The sequence below is a fragment of the Pelophylax lessonae genome, assembly GCF_965119305.1.
Source record: "Pelophylax lessonae genome assembly, chromosome: 4".
In the NCBI taxonomy this organism is placed as follows: domain Eukaryota; kingdom Metazoa; phylum Chordata; class Amphibia; order Anura; family Ranidae; genus Pelophylax; species Pelophylax lessonae.
In genome coordinates, this window is record NC_138771.1 from 193,317,591 (window position 1) to 193,333,361 (window position 15,771).

Consider the following 15,771-nt stretch of genomic DNA (forward strand, 5'->3'; position numbering starts at 1 on the left):
AGCATGTAAGGGAGCCAATGAGACCACAGCCGGGTGGGTGTGCGTGTGCCCCCTACCCTGAAATGCAGAATCACGAATTTCCCCCGCTTGGTGTCAACAGTGAATTGGCTGACAAAAGCCCAGGTGCCAGGATACAATTTCTAGTCACCATGGTGACCTGGCGTCTGGGATTTTTCAAGCCCTGCACTAACACTTATCTGATGAACACAGGCCATCATCATGATCATTTTTTATACAAATGTAATCTTGTTCTGGTAATGCTCTGTTGTAAACAAGAAATTCTTTTTTTCAGATGTCCTATATTTCTTCAGTTGGGTATATTAGTCCGATATGTCATCTTGTGAAAGTGAGAACCAAACGAGCAATTCGGGTAACAGTGATCCAGAGAGCATAAGAAGCTTTGACAAATCTGATCCATACACTTGTGATCTTCCATTTTATGTCTGCGAGTTTGTGGACAAAGAGGTTGGAAATGATTTCAAGTCTCTACGAAAGGTAGCTGCTCTTATAGAGACTATATCAAAAGAGACCAAACACCTAGAAGAACAGGTATACTAGGGTTTCCTTTGCTTTTACATTTGTGCTGTTCCTTTTTGTCAATTGTGCAACTAGTTTGGAAATGTTAACATGCCTACATAATCCATAAAGAAATAATGTCCGCATTAGCAGTGCTCTTATACAAGAAATACAACTGCCGTACCTTTTAAGCTGGATACACACTATCCAACTTTTGTGGTTAGATTTCCTTCAGATTTACCTTTTCTATGTAGTGCAGGGGCCTGCCTGATTGCATACAAATTGAAAGTGTTTAGGTTTATTATATGGTTTTGGTAAGTCTAAAGGAAAAAGTCTTCAGAAAATCTTATAGTGTGTATGGCCCATAAGAGTCCTTTGCATCTCCTAGGGGGTGTCATTGATGATAAAAACTTAAGTGTTAAGTCCAAATGAAAAACACTGGCCCGTCAGCACACCAAGTGAGACCTCGCCCTTAGGTAATGAGCACTCACCAGAACTCAAATAAGGCAAGCTTTTACTTAATCATCCATAGGATCATGAAGACTCCTCTCCACCAGCACATATTCTCCTCACCAGATTGGCTCCAGAGCTCAGATAAAGCAAGCCTTTGGTCATCCATAGAATCGTGAAGACTCCTCTCTGCCAACACACCTTTCCTCACCACATTGTCTCCAATCATTCAATGTGTTGGCTGCATTATGTTTCATTTTTTTAGGCTTTTTTTCCTCCGTTTTCACCTGGTGATCTGGCCAGTTACACACCTCCTGTATTAGAGCACCCCTACTCTGTAAGAAAGGAGCACAGGGGCAACTATTGAACAGCAGCGTTGTCAGTCTCTCTGGTCTGTATATCCGCTTTAGGGACTGTGCTCTGACACCTGTGTGTTTAGGTAATCTTCTCTGAGCATGGCTAGTGTGGAAATGTTTTTGTCTTTTTAATTCAATAAGAACTGAAAATACCACAGAATACATGCATGGAAAGAATGGGGCAAGAAACCAGTACATTTTATAGTGAATGCAAAGCATTTCTAACAGAAAACAATTGCCAGTCCAAAGTTATAAATTATATTAAAAAAATTATTAATGATGTGTTATTTTTTTATGCAAGTTGAATATGTTCTCTGGGAAAATGCTGGATATGTATTAAAGGGATAAGGACAGGTCATCTGTAAAACATTTAGCTACGATAAACATGGTGACACTTTACACTTTACTCTAGGTTCTTACTGTCTCTTCTGAGGCTCCAAAGCGAATTCAGGCTGCTTTAAACAATGCAGAAGACACCAAGTCCTTTCTCGCTGCTCTTCTGGAAAGAGAGACAACTACGTCTCAGTCCATCAACAAACACCTAATGGAAGCTGCACCATGGATGGAGGATCTAGGAGCCCTAATTCAGCAGATTGGTGAAGTAGAGCGGCATCTAGCTTACCTGAAATGGATCTCGCAAATAGAAGAACTAAGGTGAGCAGTTAATTTTAGTGGATATGGCAACTACCAGCTTGAATTGTTTTTTGAACTTGTAGAGGTGTATTGTGAGGACTCTCATAGAGCACTGTTTTTTTTTTCATCTCTACAGTGATAACATCCAGCAACATCTGATGACCAACAATGTTTCCGAAGCTACAAATACAATGGTATCAATGGCTGAGCTAGCTATTAAGCTCCAGGATTCATCTTGTACTCATTTACTAAAATTCATGTGTTCCACTGTTCAGTTCTGGCACAAAATCCTTAAGGACAAGTTAACAAGGTTATTATGACAGAATTTTTGGGCTGTAATAGCATGTAAAAGTGGCATACTCAAGGTCTGTGTATTTGCTAATTGTATTTTTTTTTTCTGTAGTGATTTTGAAGAAGTGTTAAATCAGTTACATTGGCCTTTTGTGAGTCCTCATCAGTCACCAACACCACTATCCTCATCATCTTCCTCAGTTGGAGCTAATGAAGTCTACTCTAACCTACAAACACTCTTCACTCAACTCCTTAAGCTTCAAATTTCGTATCCTTTAAGTCAGAAGCATAAATACTACGGTAGTAGGAAGTATGATAATCTGTACATGAACATTTGACTCTCATTTTTTTTTTCTTTTTGATAGAAAAATGGAAATCCTAATCTATAAGGGTCCCTTTTATGCTGCAATATATGTGTTCATATATGTTCAGCTTCCCCATAGTGAGGGGAATTTATCAAAACTGGAGCAGACAGAATCTGAAGCAGCTGTAAATGGCAAACAATCAGCTTCTATCTTCAGCTTGTTCAGTTAGGCCCCTTTCACACATGCTGTCCATTTGTCCGTTTTTCATCCATCCGTTGATGGATGAAAAATGGACATCAATGTATCTCTATGTAAAAACGGATGACAACGGATGATCATCTGTTAACTTTCGTTTTCATCCGCTTCCGTCAATGTTCGTTTTTTTGAACGGATGAATGCCCTATTTTTCATCCCTCAAAAAAACGGATCGGATGAAAAACGGATGGACAACGGATGAAAAACGGATGGACAACGGATGACAATGGATGAAAAACGGATGACAATGGATGAAAAACGGATGACAATGGATGAAAAACGGATGACAATGGATGAAAAACGGATGACAATGGATGAAAAACGGATGACAATGGATGAAAAACGGATGACAATGGATGAAAAATGGATGACAACGGATGAAAAATGGATGACAACGGATAACAACAACTGACGAAAAACGGATAACAACAACTGACGAAAAACGGATAAAAAATGGATGGAAAACTGTTAGGGTCCTTTCACACGGCCGCTCCGTGTGTCCGCAAATCATCCTATTTTTTTGCGGTTGATTTGCGGACATAATGTAAGTGAATGGCACTGCGGATGTCAGCGGAATACCATCCGCTGACATCCGATTTTCCTCCTTTCAGTTCTGTTCCGTTTTTTCGAATGGAACAGAACCCTATTTTTTCTTCCGTGTAAAAAACGGAAAGGAAGGAAAATCGGATGTCAGCGGTGTCATCCGCTGACATCCGCAGTGCCATATACTTACATTATGTCCGCATATCATCCGCAAACGGATGGGATGATATGCGGGCACACGGAGCGGATGACACAAATGTCATCCGCTCCGTGAAAAAAAAAAAAAAAAGTCCCGCAGCGGACTAAAGCAGCGGAGCGGCCGTGTGAAAGGACCCTTACGTTTTGACATGACTGAACTGATGAACTGAACGGACCGTATGTGTGAAAGGGGCCTTAGGCCCCTTCCACACATACGGTCCGTTCAGTTCATCAGTTCAGTCACGTTTTTTGTCTTCAGTCAACGTCTGCTTTTATCTCAGTTCATATCCTTTTTTTCGTCAGTTGTCATCCGTTTTTCATCCTTTTTTTCCTCAGTTATCTGTTTTTCATCCGTTGTCATCCGTTTTTCATCCGTTGTCATCCTTTTTTCATCCATTGTCATCCCTTTATTAGTCCAATCCATTTTTTTGACTGATGAAAAATAGGGCATTTATGCGTTCAAAAAACAGACATTGACTGAAGCGGAAGAAAACGGATGTTAACGGATCATCCGTTGTCATCCGTTTTTACATAGAGATACATTGATGTCCGTTTTTTATCTGTCAACGAATTGGATGAAAAACAGACCGTATGTGTAAAAGGGGCCTAAGGCTTTGAAAATTAAAGATCGATGCTGACTGGTCGCCGTGCACAGCTGTTCCAGTTTTGATAAATTCCCGTCAATGAAAATAGTGTCTGTTCCCATGCATTGTGTTTTTAAAAATATATGTCCTTTTGTCTGTGTTTTAAAGTATTGGAAAGGCAATAGCAGCACATCGCAATGCATGTAACATGAGAAGCATTGACAACATGTATTAAAAAGGTTTGGTCAATGGCTGTTATTCCTATTTACTTTAAATTTTAAACTTTTAACTTTAAAATTAAGAACACAGCAAAAACATGCTTCAAAGCCCATAACAACACACCTGTCTAATGCCTAGTACACACGGGCCGACCATTCACCCCGTATATGTATGTCAGCCAGTCTGACAGAAGCCAATGCCTGAGAGCACTGACCGGATTGCCCCCCCAATCAGAACACAACAGCTCAGCACAGGAGGTCGCTGTTCTAACGTCAGATCGTTAGTTGAGCGGCTCTGACCCGGGCTGTCAGTTTTTTTTTTTTTTTTTTTTTTTTTTTTCATTTAGTGTGTACCAGGCTTATCTATACAAAAAAATATCTCCACACCCACGCAAATATCTAAATGGGCCTTAAAGGATGGATTCTTGAATAAATCAGTAATACATTATACAAATCGGTCTATGTGTAACCACGCTATATCAACCTAATACCAATTCATGTGAAATAGTAAACTGTCCCAAATTAACCGATCGGTGTACTTAATGGTACATTAATGGTGATGTATTCATATCAAAACCGTGGAATACAAAAAGATAAATAGGTGGCCAAATACTAAATCTATTAAATCATAAGTTACTATGTGCAAAAAAAACATAAATTCAACAAAAAATGTATATGTCTGTAAAGTGAAAGAAACATAATATATATCCTCAAAAATGTATGGATGTGCAAAGTTCATATACAATGCCACAATGTGCAGTCTGTTCTCTTACCGGAGAACCAGAGCTGACAGGACTTATGTATCTGAGTGATTATCCTTAGTATCAGGTTGACACACAACAAATGTGAGTTGAACACTTTTCTGTTGTTCTGAATAAACCTTGTGATATTTTTACGCTATGTATGCCTCTCTTTCCTCCACATATACATGAGAGATGCAACGAATATAGAGGATAAAAGACCAACCCCTTATGTGTAGGAGAGGACTCCCTGTTTGTTAAGAGAAGCGGCTTGATTCATTCAGTTAGAGTGACATTATACCATATGAACTGATATTTAGACTTGCAGTGGGGTGAGTACGTGATGTGCTTGAAGGGAATCACGAGATGATCCATTTGGACTACATTGTTTCATCTCATCTTTATTTTATTTTTTTTGTGAGTACACAAACTGCACTTTACAGACATATAATTTTTTTTTGTTTTTATTTGCAAAAAGTAACTTTAAAATACAATAGAGTTAGTATTTTGTCACCTATTTATTTTTTTGTATTCACTGATTTTGACATGAATATGTCACTATTTATGCACCATTGAGTACGCCAAATGTTTTTTTTGGGACAGTTTACTATTTCACACGAATTGTTATTAGGTTGATATAGCGCGGTTACACCAATTCATTTAAATTTTAGTTATTTTATATAAATGTATTTAAATACATTTATTTTATTGTAGTAACTGTAGCTCTATTTGGTGTTCACTTTTTTTCCATTTGGTGCAGATCACGATTTTCTTTATTTTTTACACATCAGTTATGCATTGTGCCTTTGTGTGCCAACTTGACATTTTAATATAGTTATTCAAGGGATAAGTGCACTCCTGAGACACATTTTCTTTAATTTATCTAGGCAATTAAAGTAGATTTGCTAAAGCTTCCTTTCACCTTACTTTGTATCCTTTTATTAGTTGTCGGTTAGAGCCCAGCCATCTCAGATATGCTTTTGTTTTCTTGAAGCGATCCTCCAGACATGAGATCAATCTTGCTTTTGCATGTACTGAGGTATCTCAAAGTAGGATCATTAGCATAATTCAGAAATTTTGCTCACAGCTGTCAGGCCAAGATCACATAGATTGGGCTCAGCTAAAGTGACCTTTGGGATGCCTGCTTTTTATAGCTTTTCTCCTGTGCTGTTGTATGTAAACACATACTCTCTTGCACATTTCATTTTTTTGGAAATTGTGCTGTATGTAGCTCTTGACTCGACTTGGTTTCTGTCATTAAAAGCTTTCAATTAGTCAGCCATGTTAAAAAAATATTACATTTATTTGATCAAGAGAATACACATTTTAGAATCCTTGTTGGAATGCTAGTATTACTAGTCCCATTTCCTGTACGTACTTTTTTTATTAAAATAAAAGTTCATCCAAATTCGGTAATGCATGTGAAATGAATGCCTCATCTTACTGTTAACTCACTCAGTACTATTGTGTGTCAAATGTTATTTTCTTAACTTGTAACCTTAGAGATGAACTAATAAGTAAATCTAAACAGATGCCAGATAAATTTTCCCTTCCATCTTCTCCTCCTATCATTCTTCCTATGCAGATTATGTTAGCTCCTCTGCAGAAGAGGTTCCGCTATCATTTTACAGGCAACAGGCAAACTAACCTTTTAAGCAAGGTGAGTATGCATTGCGTCCAAATGGTCACCCCTACTGCTGCAATGCTTGTATAGAGTAAATTAAATCATCAATATAAATGCTATACCTTTTCTCTAAATGTAAGATTTTGCTATGGTCAGTCTAACATACCTTTAGCATTGCTAAAAGCATAAAATCCAGACCCCTGGGTGAACCACTGTTGATTGTCTCTGTCTGTTCGATCTTGAAGGATCTTACAGGCAGGAAGAGTTTGAGGTTCTTCTTATCCAAAATTTGTCTGTATCTTGCTGGTGATTTTAAATAAAACCCAGATTTTAGTTTGTGTGGTGGAACTGGAACTACTGGAGACAAATGGGTAATCTGCAAAATGAATGAGATACTTCTTATCTGGAGACCTGGTAACTGGTTGTGACCAGAAAGAAACTCTTCTGAGCGCAAAGATTCAGATTTCAGGTAGGAGATGCATGTGGAGGACGAGTGGTGTGGAGGGGATGAACCATATTATCTTTTATGTCTGTGGGAAACCTGGGATTTATAAGGGCTGGGAAAGGCTTCTCTAGAATAATTGGCTGACTTATCCAGCTTCTTTTCAAAGAGGAGAGACTGGTTTGCCCATTTCTTTATGATAACAAGATTGTTTACTAAAAAAAGAGACTTACTGAAAATGTTGATGAAGCTAATCCCTCCTGGACTTTCTTGAAGAATAGTTTGCATGAAGGCAGACAGATGGACTCAAAAAGAAGATAGAAAAGTAAATGAAGAAATTTGAGAGATGCTAAAATATCACAGCAAGAAGGGACGCTACCTCCAATATGCTAATCTACATGGGATCCTATTGGTGTAGAGACCTGCAGGCTGGCCAATAAGCACACGATATATGTGACCTAGACCAATTTATATAGGCTGTTGTAGCTGTCAAATTGCAGCCTGTAAACATATGCTCCTAGGTATCACTCTTACTTTTGCCCATACCCTCCACAGTCTTTCAGATAGGGAATAAGGCAGAACAGTTTCAGGAGTGTCATGTGCATGACTGGAAGTGATATCAGACACACTTTGTCTTCTGCAAAAAAGCAGTTCACCGTTGCAACATGGAGGAGCAGAGAATCTGGTAAGTAAAAGTGTTGTTGCATGTCCCCTAGACAAAACTAGCAGATAATCCTTTTTTGAGTTCATATTTTTTTTTTAAATCAGATAATTTTTATTGAAATTGTTCACATACAATACAAAACAAAACCAAGAAACAGACAAAGAAGAATCTACAATGCAGGAACATAATCAGTGTAGTTTAGAATAAGCATATTCGTCAGCAGAAGAGCCGCCGACGTTTTCGTAAGGAGAGATGCCTTCGTCAACTACAAAAACAGAACAGAACATGTGAATTTCGGTGAGCTACCCAATGGGTGCGTGATACAGATAGTGCCCTATTAACAACCATAAAGGAGATGTGGTAATCATCGTGGGAGACCCCCCTCAGGCTGACCCAGATAGAAGCACTTAGCCCGCAGCCACGCTACGCTGAGGACCGAACCCCTCCCATAATTCTATTAGACACCAAATGAAGGGGAGCTAGGCCTGGAACGTCCAACCATGGGCTCCAAGTGCTATCAAATTTCAGTGCATTCCCTCTGTGTTTATAGGTAAGATGCTCCCTATTCAGAAGCGCCTTAACCTCCTCAATCCAGGCAGCATGGGAAGGCACCTGGGCGGATATCGATCGCCGGGCTATCAACTTTCTAGCAAGAAAGAGAACTCTGAGGATCGCAGTGTGTACCTCAGGAGGATAGGGCTCCTCATCCAGCCATCCCAGGATACACAATTTCGGTTCCACAGACAAATTACATTTCCAAATATCATTAATGGAACGGACAACCTCATGCCAATAGCGATGTAACTTCGGGCAGCGCCAAAGCATATGTAGTAGAGTGCCCGTGTGGATCTTGCATCGGGGGCAGAAGGGAGAGTCCCTCCTCTGCCAGCTATGCAAGCGCTGCGGAGTCCTGTATGTACGGTGTAAAATGAAAAGTTGTGTGAGTCTCTGCGAGGAGGATAAAGAGACCCTAGGTATATTATCCAGAATGCCGGTCTACTCCTCCGCAGAGATGGGACCCAGATCCTCAGTCCACGACTCCCTGCATTTAAATGACATAGCTCTTGAAATTTGTCCCATAAAGGCCGTGTAAATTGAGGAAATTTTCCCCCTCCTAATCGAGTTAAGAAGGATAACTGGATGGCACAGACCCCAGGAGGAGACTTTAGTCTGGGAGTTAATAGCGTGGCGTAGCTGCAGGTACTGATAAAAGAGGGAGTTGGGCAGTCCGAACTCGGCACGTAGAGACTGGAAATCCTTAAGAACACCCCCCCTGTACAACTGGTAAATAAAGTGGATACCATAGCCATCCCATCTCAGAGAGCTCCGCAACTTATCTAGTTCAGGATAATTAGCATTATTTAGGATACGAGAGTACTTTGAGAATCCATCATAAGTAAAATGTTTCTTAGCTCTCTGCCAAACCCTGTCAAGGAGCATGAGGGTGGGACAGCCAGGAAAGCCTCGCAGGTCACCTGCCTCTAATGCTTCGACATGTGTTCCACCTGCCAAACGAGTCTCAAGGATCCGCCTGACAGGATCATCGGCGTCGTCCAGCAACCAACCAGTGATATGTTGTAGCTGAGACGACAAAAAGTAATAGTAGGGGTTCGGGACGGCCAAACCACCACTATCCTTGGCCTCCTGCAAAGTCTCTAAGCGAATTCTAGGAGATTGCTTCCTCCAAATGAACGCACGTTAGACCGTGTTGAATTGCTTAAACACGTGAATGGGGATCCATACTGGTGCGTTATGCAAGACATATAGTAACTGCGGGCTCCAAATCATCTTGATCAGGTTGCATCTGCCAACCACCGACAGAGGCTACCTGACCCAGCTAGCCAACTTATTGCGAAACCTATGCAACAAGGGGAGAAAATTGAGCTTGATATACTTCCCCAGATCAGGGTGGATCACCACCCCTAAATAGCGGAACTGGTTCACCACCATAATCTGTGACGCCAACGGGGGCAATGCAACCCCAAGGGGGTCCAGCGGCAGCAAGACAGACTTGTCCCAATTTATCTGGAATCCCGTTGTCCCAATTTATCTGGAAACCCGGAGTTCATATTTAATGGCACTGTACAATATCTATGCTCAACTTGTTATACTTTTTGGTGAGTTTCAAATTTTCAGTATTTTACATTTGTGTTTCATCCACCTAGTCTGTAAAGTTGAAGATAATTAGTTGTTTATGGCTTGGTTTATTACCATACCATATATTGATAGCTCTTTTTTCTTTTCTACCTAAGTTCACAAATGGATGGATGGTATTGTGGGCACCTGTTCTTCTTTTTAGTGTTTTTGTTGGTGTCTGCTGACACCTGGGTTGGACAGAAAGCGTATCTGAATGTCTATTCATGAGATTTACAGTATGGGGTTTGATTTACAAAAACTGGGGAGTGCAAAATCTGGTACTGTTGTGCATAGAAACCAACTAGGTTCCAGTGTTTTTTTTTTTTTTTGTGTCAAAGCTTAAAGTGATAAAAAAAAAAGGCTTTCTTTGAAAAACAAAAACAAAAAAAATGTCATACTCACCTGTTCTATGCAATGGTTTTGCACATAGTAGACCAGATCCTCCTCTTCTCGGGTCCCTCGCTGGCGCTCTTGGCCCCTCCCTCCTACTGAGTGCCCCCAGAGCAAAGCAGCTTGCAATGGGGGCACCCAAGCAGGCTCATTTCCGAGCTGTGACTCTGCATGTTCATTCACATAAAGAGCTGTGGCTCCTCCCCCCCTCTCCTCATAGGATCACTAGCTGTGATTGACAGCTGCACCAGATATTGCAGTTTCCAGTTTTAATTAATCAACCCCTATATGTGTATATTGTTGCTCTCTTTAGTTGTTTGTTCCTTAATCCTGTTGAACAGTGTTTCTTTTTATGTTTCAGCCTGAGTGGTACCTAACTCAAGTGCTCATGTGGATTTCAAACCACACAAAGTTTTTACATGACAAGATTCAGCCTATCCTGATTAAGGCAGGCTCCTCTGTAAATGCTAAGGTTAGTATTAAAAGGGGGAATCTATCCAGCAGGTTTTGCTTCAAGGCAATGCATTTGGCATGATGATATTTCTGGAAGTTTATGACTACAAGCAGCTTTACCATGAGCATACTCTTGACTATGGATTTGGGGGTTTGACTGGGAATGCGTTCTCTCCACACTAACGCTGTTTATACGCTAGGCAGTTTTGAGGGCAATTTGGTGGCTTTCCATACATTTTCAATTACAATTATTTCCTAGTTTACAGCAAACTGATAGAGAAATAACTAAAAGTTTTACAGCTTTGTATTTGGTTACTTAAAACCAGGAAACATCTGTGGTTGGATTCAGGCTAATTTAAAGGAACATGCACAAATATATGGTGATCAGAAGGATACCCTATCCATCTTATCTTAGCCAGATTAGTTGACAATCCCCACCACCTCAAGTGATAAGAAATTGCTTTCGCTGCATCAAACTTTCTCAGTTTATGGCTACTGTTTTCTGCCAGATACCAGATGTGAAGATGTCTTCTTGTTCTCTCCTATTCCATAGCCATAAAAAACACACTGGTGTTCCCAACCATTATATTAATGGCATTTTTTTATGAAAAATATTTCAGGAATCATTTATATCTCCATTTGACCAACTGCCCTCTTATGTTTATAGGTAGACCATACTATCCCCAATAGGTATAAATAAGGGCTGCTTTTTTTTTTATTACATATTCCATGTTATGGTGGTACATGACATTGACATACAGTGACATAACTTCTGTAAAGTGGTGATGTGCTATTTGTTGTTATAAAATTATACATTTCTGTATGTCTTGTCTCTTAGATGGAGTTTACCCGTGGCCTTGTGGTGCTGGTGCTAGAGAAGTTGTCTGCTGACATCCCATGTTTGCTGTATGATGATGTCCTTTACTGCCATTTGGTAGATGAGGTGCTTCTGTTTCAAAGAGAACTGCACTCCGCGCATGGCTACCTGAGCAGTCTGCCAAACTGCATGCATATTCTATCTGAGGACACCTTCTTTCAGAGATGGCTGACTGTGGAAAGGAAATGTAAGTGTAACTGTTGCTGGTGTACTGCTTAGCGCCCACTTTAATGAATAAGTAATATACATTGGAGATCAAAATTAGAGAACAACCCCCAATTTCCAGGTCACTGCTTATTGCAATTTGAAATTCTCTAAACAAGGGTAAGAGAGTAGTTTTGTAAAGCATATTTCAGGAGTTACATATATTTTGAAGCACAGAATAAAAAACCTCAATGAGATTTGAAAAAGAACATTGGTCAAAGTTAGAGAACACTTTCAGTAACCTCCCAGTTAATGGTATTAATCTGGCACCTTGTGCTAATTTCTTTAATTTTCTGACAAACCTTTTTAACTGGCAGCATAACTTTCCAGTTTTCACTTACTTTGCAAGATGGTAAGCCGTTCTAAAGTGACTGAAACCCTCCGACAACAGGTTGTTCAGATGAAGGCCATAGGGATGACCCTTTCAGCCATAGCAAGAGAAGTTTGTCATTCCAGATCTGTGATTTCTAGAATATTGCATCTTTACGTCACAAACTCATTCAAGTCCCCCAAGAAGGCTGGTCACCACGAAAGACAAATGCAAGAAAAGGCAGGATAATGCAGAGAATCTCAATGGGCAATCAGAACACTGCGGCTGCGATTGCTGTTCAATTCAGCACTGAACAGAGTAAGGATCTGTCTCCTCATACAGTGTCTCGCTGTTTAAGAGAATTCAGACTGAAAGCCCACCTTGCAGTGACCAGACCTCTCATTAGCAGATAAAATCAAAAGGCTAGACTAACATTTGCTGAGGAGGATGTTGTGTGGACAGAGGGGAACTGTTCCAAAGTTCACTTTAATGTTGAAAGCAAGTTTAATTTATTTGGGTCCGATGGGAAACATTATGCTCATCAAACTTGGGAAAGACTGAACCTCAAAGTGTGTAAAGAAGTCAGTAAAAGGTGGAGTTGGAAGCATCATGGTTTGGGGGATGTTTTCTGCGGCAGGAGTTGAGCCTCTTCTACAGCTACATGGCAGAATGAATGCAAATGTTTATTAGAACCCTCTTCAACAACATGCGGTTTCTTCCCTGCGTTCATTACCCAATCAGCCAGCACTTTTCCTGCATGGCAATGCCCACTGTCACACAGCAAAACAAGTAAAGCAGTTCCTTAAAGCTAAAAACATTGAAATAATGAAATGGCCAGCCCAGAGTCCTGATCTAAACCCAATAGAAAACCTCTGGAAAAAACCTTGGAGACAAAGTTATGGCCAAGAAACCCACTACAGTCACTCGAACTGTGAAAGAGACTGGAAGAAAACCTGCAAAAATCCCTTGGAGACAAAGTTATGGCCAAGAAACCCTCTACAGTCACTTGAACTGTGGAAGAGACTGGAAGAAGAGTGGAACAAAATCTAACCAGAGCAGTGTGAGAGACTTGTAATGTCCTGTGGCCGCAGATGTGCTAAAGTCATTCAAAGCAATGGCCTGTACACTTCCTACTAATTGTTGATTGTTGTAACCTTCAGAAATTTTAGTTGTATTCTTTCTCCGTGTTACAGGCATTGCTGTTCTCTAATTTTGATCATTGTGTTTTCTACAGAATAAAGGGTTTTTTTTGTTGACGTGCCCTGGGTATTTTGAAAAACACTCTTTTATTAGCATGATATAGCCACAACAAAAATTCCATCAAATGTTGAGCAATAAAGATTACATTATTTCTGGAAAAAATCAAGTGTTCATAAATTCTCTAATTTTGATCTCCAGTGTATAAAACTCAGTGATTAAGCACACAGTCAGTGTGTGAAACGCGTCTACCTTGTCACGATTGTCATATTTGGATGTCCAGTCAATAAATCTGGATTTTGACTCAACCTGGAGTGCTGCCAATTCCTTTTATTTTATAAAACTCAGTGGCTTATTCTTGGCTTCACAGTCAAAGGAAAATGACTGCACTCAGGATCCTAATGAAAGCATCAAAGTCTTTATTCCTCACCACAAGTAAAATGTAGACAGTACAACACAGGAACATGCAAAGGTTGACGCGTTTCACGATACTGAAGATCGCTTACTCATAACCACACATTCTTGGCTACCATGTTGCCACACAAGTCTTATTGTAACAGATTTCTGCATTTCCCTGTTTCTCTTAATATAGAATCATTGCTTTTATGCACTTTTAACCACTTTACCACCGGAGGATTTTGCTGTCTTACGTCCAGGCCACTTTTTGCGATTCAGCGCTGTGCGACTTTAACTGACAATTGCGCGGTCATGCGACGCCATACCCAAGCGAAATTTATGTCCTTTTTTTCCCACAAACAGAGCTTTCTTTTGGTGGTATTTGATCACCTGTGCGATTTTTACTTTATATAAACAAAAAACAGCGTAAATTTTGAAAAAACAACAATATTTTTCACATTTTTTTATATGAAATTCCCCCCAAAAAAATGTAAAAATCAAAATTTTTTTTTACATTTTTGGCCAATTTGTTTTCTGCTACCTATGTTTGGTAAAAAAAATTCACAATAAGCGTATTTTGATTGGTTTGCGCAAAAGTTATTGCGTTTACTAACAAAGGGAAAGATTTCTGTCATTTTTGGTGTTTTTTTTTAACACGTAATGGTGGCGATCTGCGATTTATTATTTTTTTTTGCGGGACTGAGACATTGCGGCGGACAGATCGGACCCTTGACTGACATTTTTGACACTTTTGGGGGTACCAGTGACATTACTGCAGTAATCAGTGCTATACCATATGCACAGTTACTGTAAAAATGACACTGGCAGGGAAGGGGCTAATTTTATTGGAGAGGGAGGGGTTAATGTATGCCTGGTGCTTACTGACGTGTGTGGGGGGAGGTGACTGAGTGACACAAGGACAGATCCAGGGTTCAGCTATGCTGAACCCTGCAATCTGACCCTGCCTGTCACTTAGGAGATCCGCCCGCTTGTGTTTACACAAGCAGGCGGATCTCCACACTAGATCCCCGACGATCGGGGAAGAGCGGCGGCAATCGCCGCTGCTCCTCCCCTGGCCTGACTCCCGCTGTGACTGAAAACAGCGGGAAAGAGCCTCCGGCGGTGCGCACGCGCTGCCGAGAAAGGGGAGTGTCTGACGACGTAGTACTACGTCATCAGACGATAACAAGCCACTCTGCCGCAGTAATATTACTGCAGGCAGACGTAAAGTGGTTAATGCAGAATTGGATGATCTTGTTTCATGCAGATTAAAAGTTCTGGCTCCACTCTGACCGACATGCTTCACACATGTTTGGAGCCAGTAAATCAAAAAGTATTGAGAAGGCCAGGCAACTAGTATTTTCATGGTCAAATTTGTTTATTTTTTTTGAATTTTCAAGAGGATGTCAGCAATAACAGGCTCATTATTGCTGTCAGCACAGATTTCCTTTAAGGCCCTTCATAAATGTATCGTGTTTAAGAAATACATAGTTTTCAACTCATCTATTTTATTGTCAGTGGCGCTGGAGAAGATGGATTCCATGTTGTCTTCAGAGGCTGCCTGGGCTTCTCAGTACAAGGATATCAGTGATGTGGATGAAATGAAGTTTCCAGACTGTGCTGAGACGTTTATGACTCTACTGCTTGTTATTACAGGTACATTGTCTTTTGCAATCTATTTGGATATAAAACTGCTACCAATGTTCTAAGTATGGTAAGAAGGGAGGTATTATGGAAAGGCATTATACCAAGAGATGTTACATCTTGAAATATGGGTTCAGAAGGCTTCTGTGCTAATATAATAAGGGAATGAAATCAGCTGCTGGATTTCTGATTAAATGAAAGAACAAATGTAATAAAGTTTACCAGTATGGCTAGTAAATTTTACGGTCTAAATGTTTCACTAACAAATCCTTTTAGGAGCATTGTGCCACAGACCCTTGCAGTATTCACAAAGATACAAGCAGTTTTCCAAAACAATCTCTCCAT

The 15,771-nt window shown here is 40.2% G+C and overlaps 1 protein-coding gene across 1 annotated transcript in view; it reads left to right on the top strand.

The window, feature by feature from the left end:
• The window catches only part of RINT1 (RAD50 interactor 1), an 80,083-nt gene that overhangs the window by 12,255 nt on the left and 52,057 nt on the right, over window positions 1–15,771 (top strand). Inside the window, exons 2-9 of the mRNA XM_082252754.1 lie at window positions 293–549; window positions 1,735–1,976; window positions 2,092–2,265; window positions 2,359–2,514; window positions 6,593–6,749; window positions 10,707–10,817; window positions 11,637–11,862; window positions 15,301–15,438. Of these exons, the coding sequence (XP_082108880.1) occupies window positions 331–549; window positions 1,735–1,976; window positions 2,092–2,265; window positions 2,359–2,514; window positions 6,593–6,749; window positions 10,707–10,817; window positions 11,637–11,862; window positions 15,301–15,438 (1,423 nt within the window). The 5' untranslated portion in view covers window positions 293–330. The remainder of the gene's footprint in view (window positions 1–292; window positions 550–1,734; window positions 1,977–2,091; window positions 2,266–2,358; window positions 2,515–6,592; window positions 6,750–10,706; window positions 10,818–11,636; window positions 11,863–15,300; window positions 15,439–15,771) is intronic.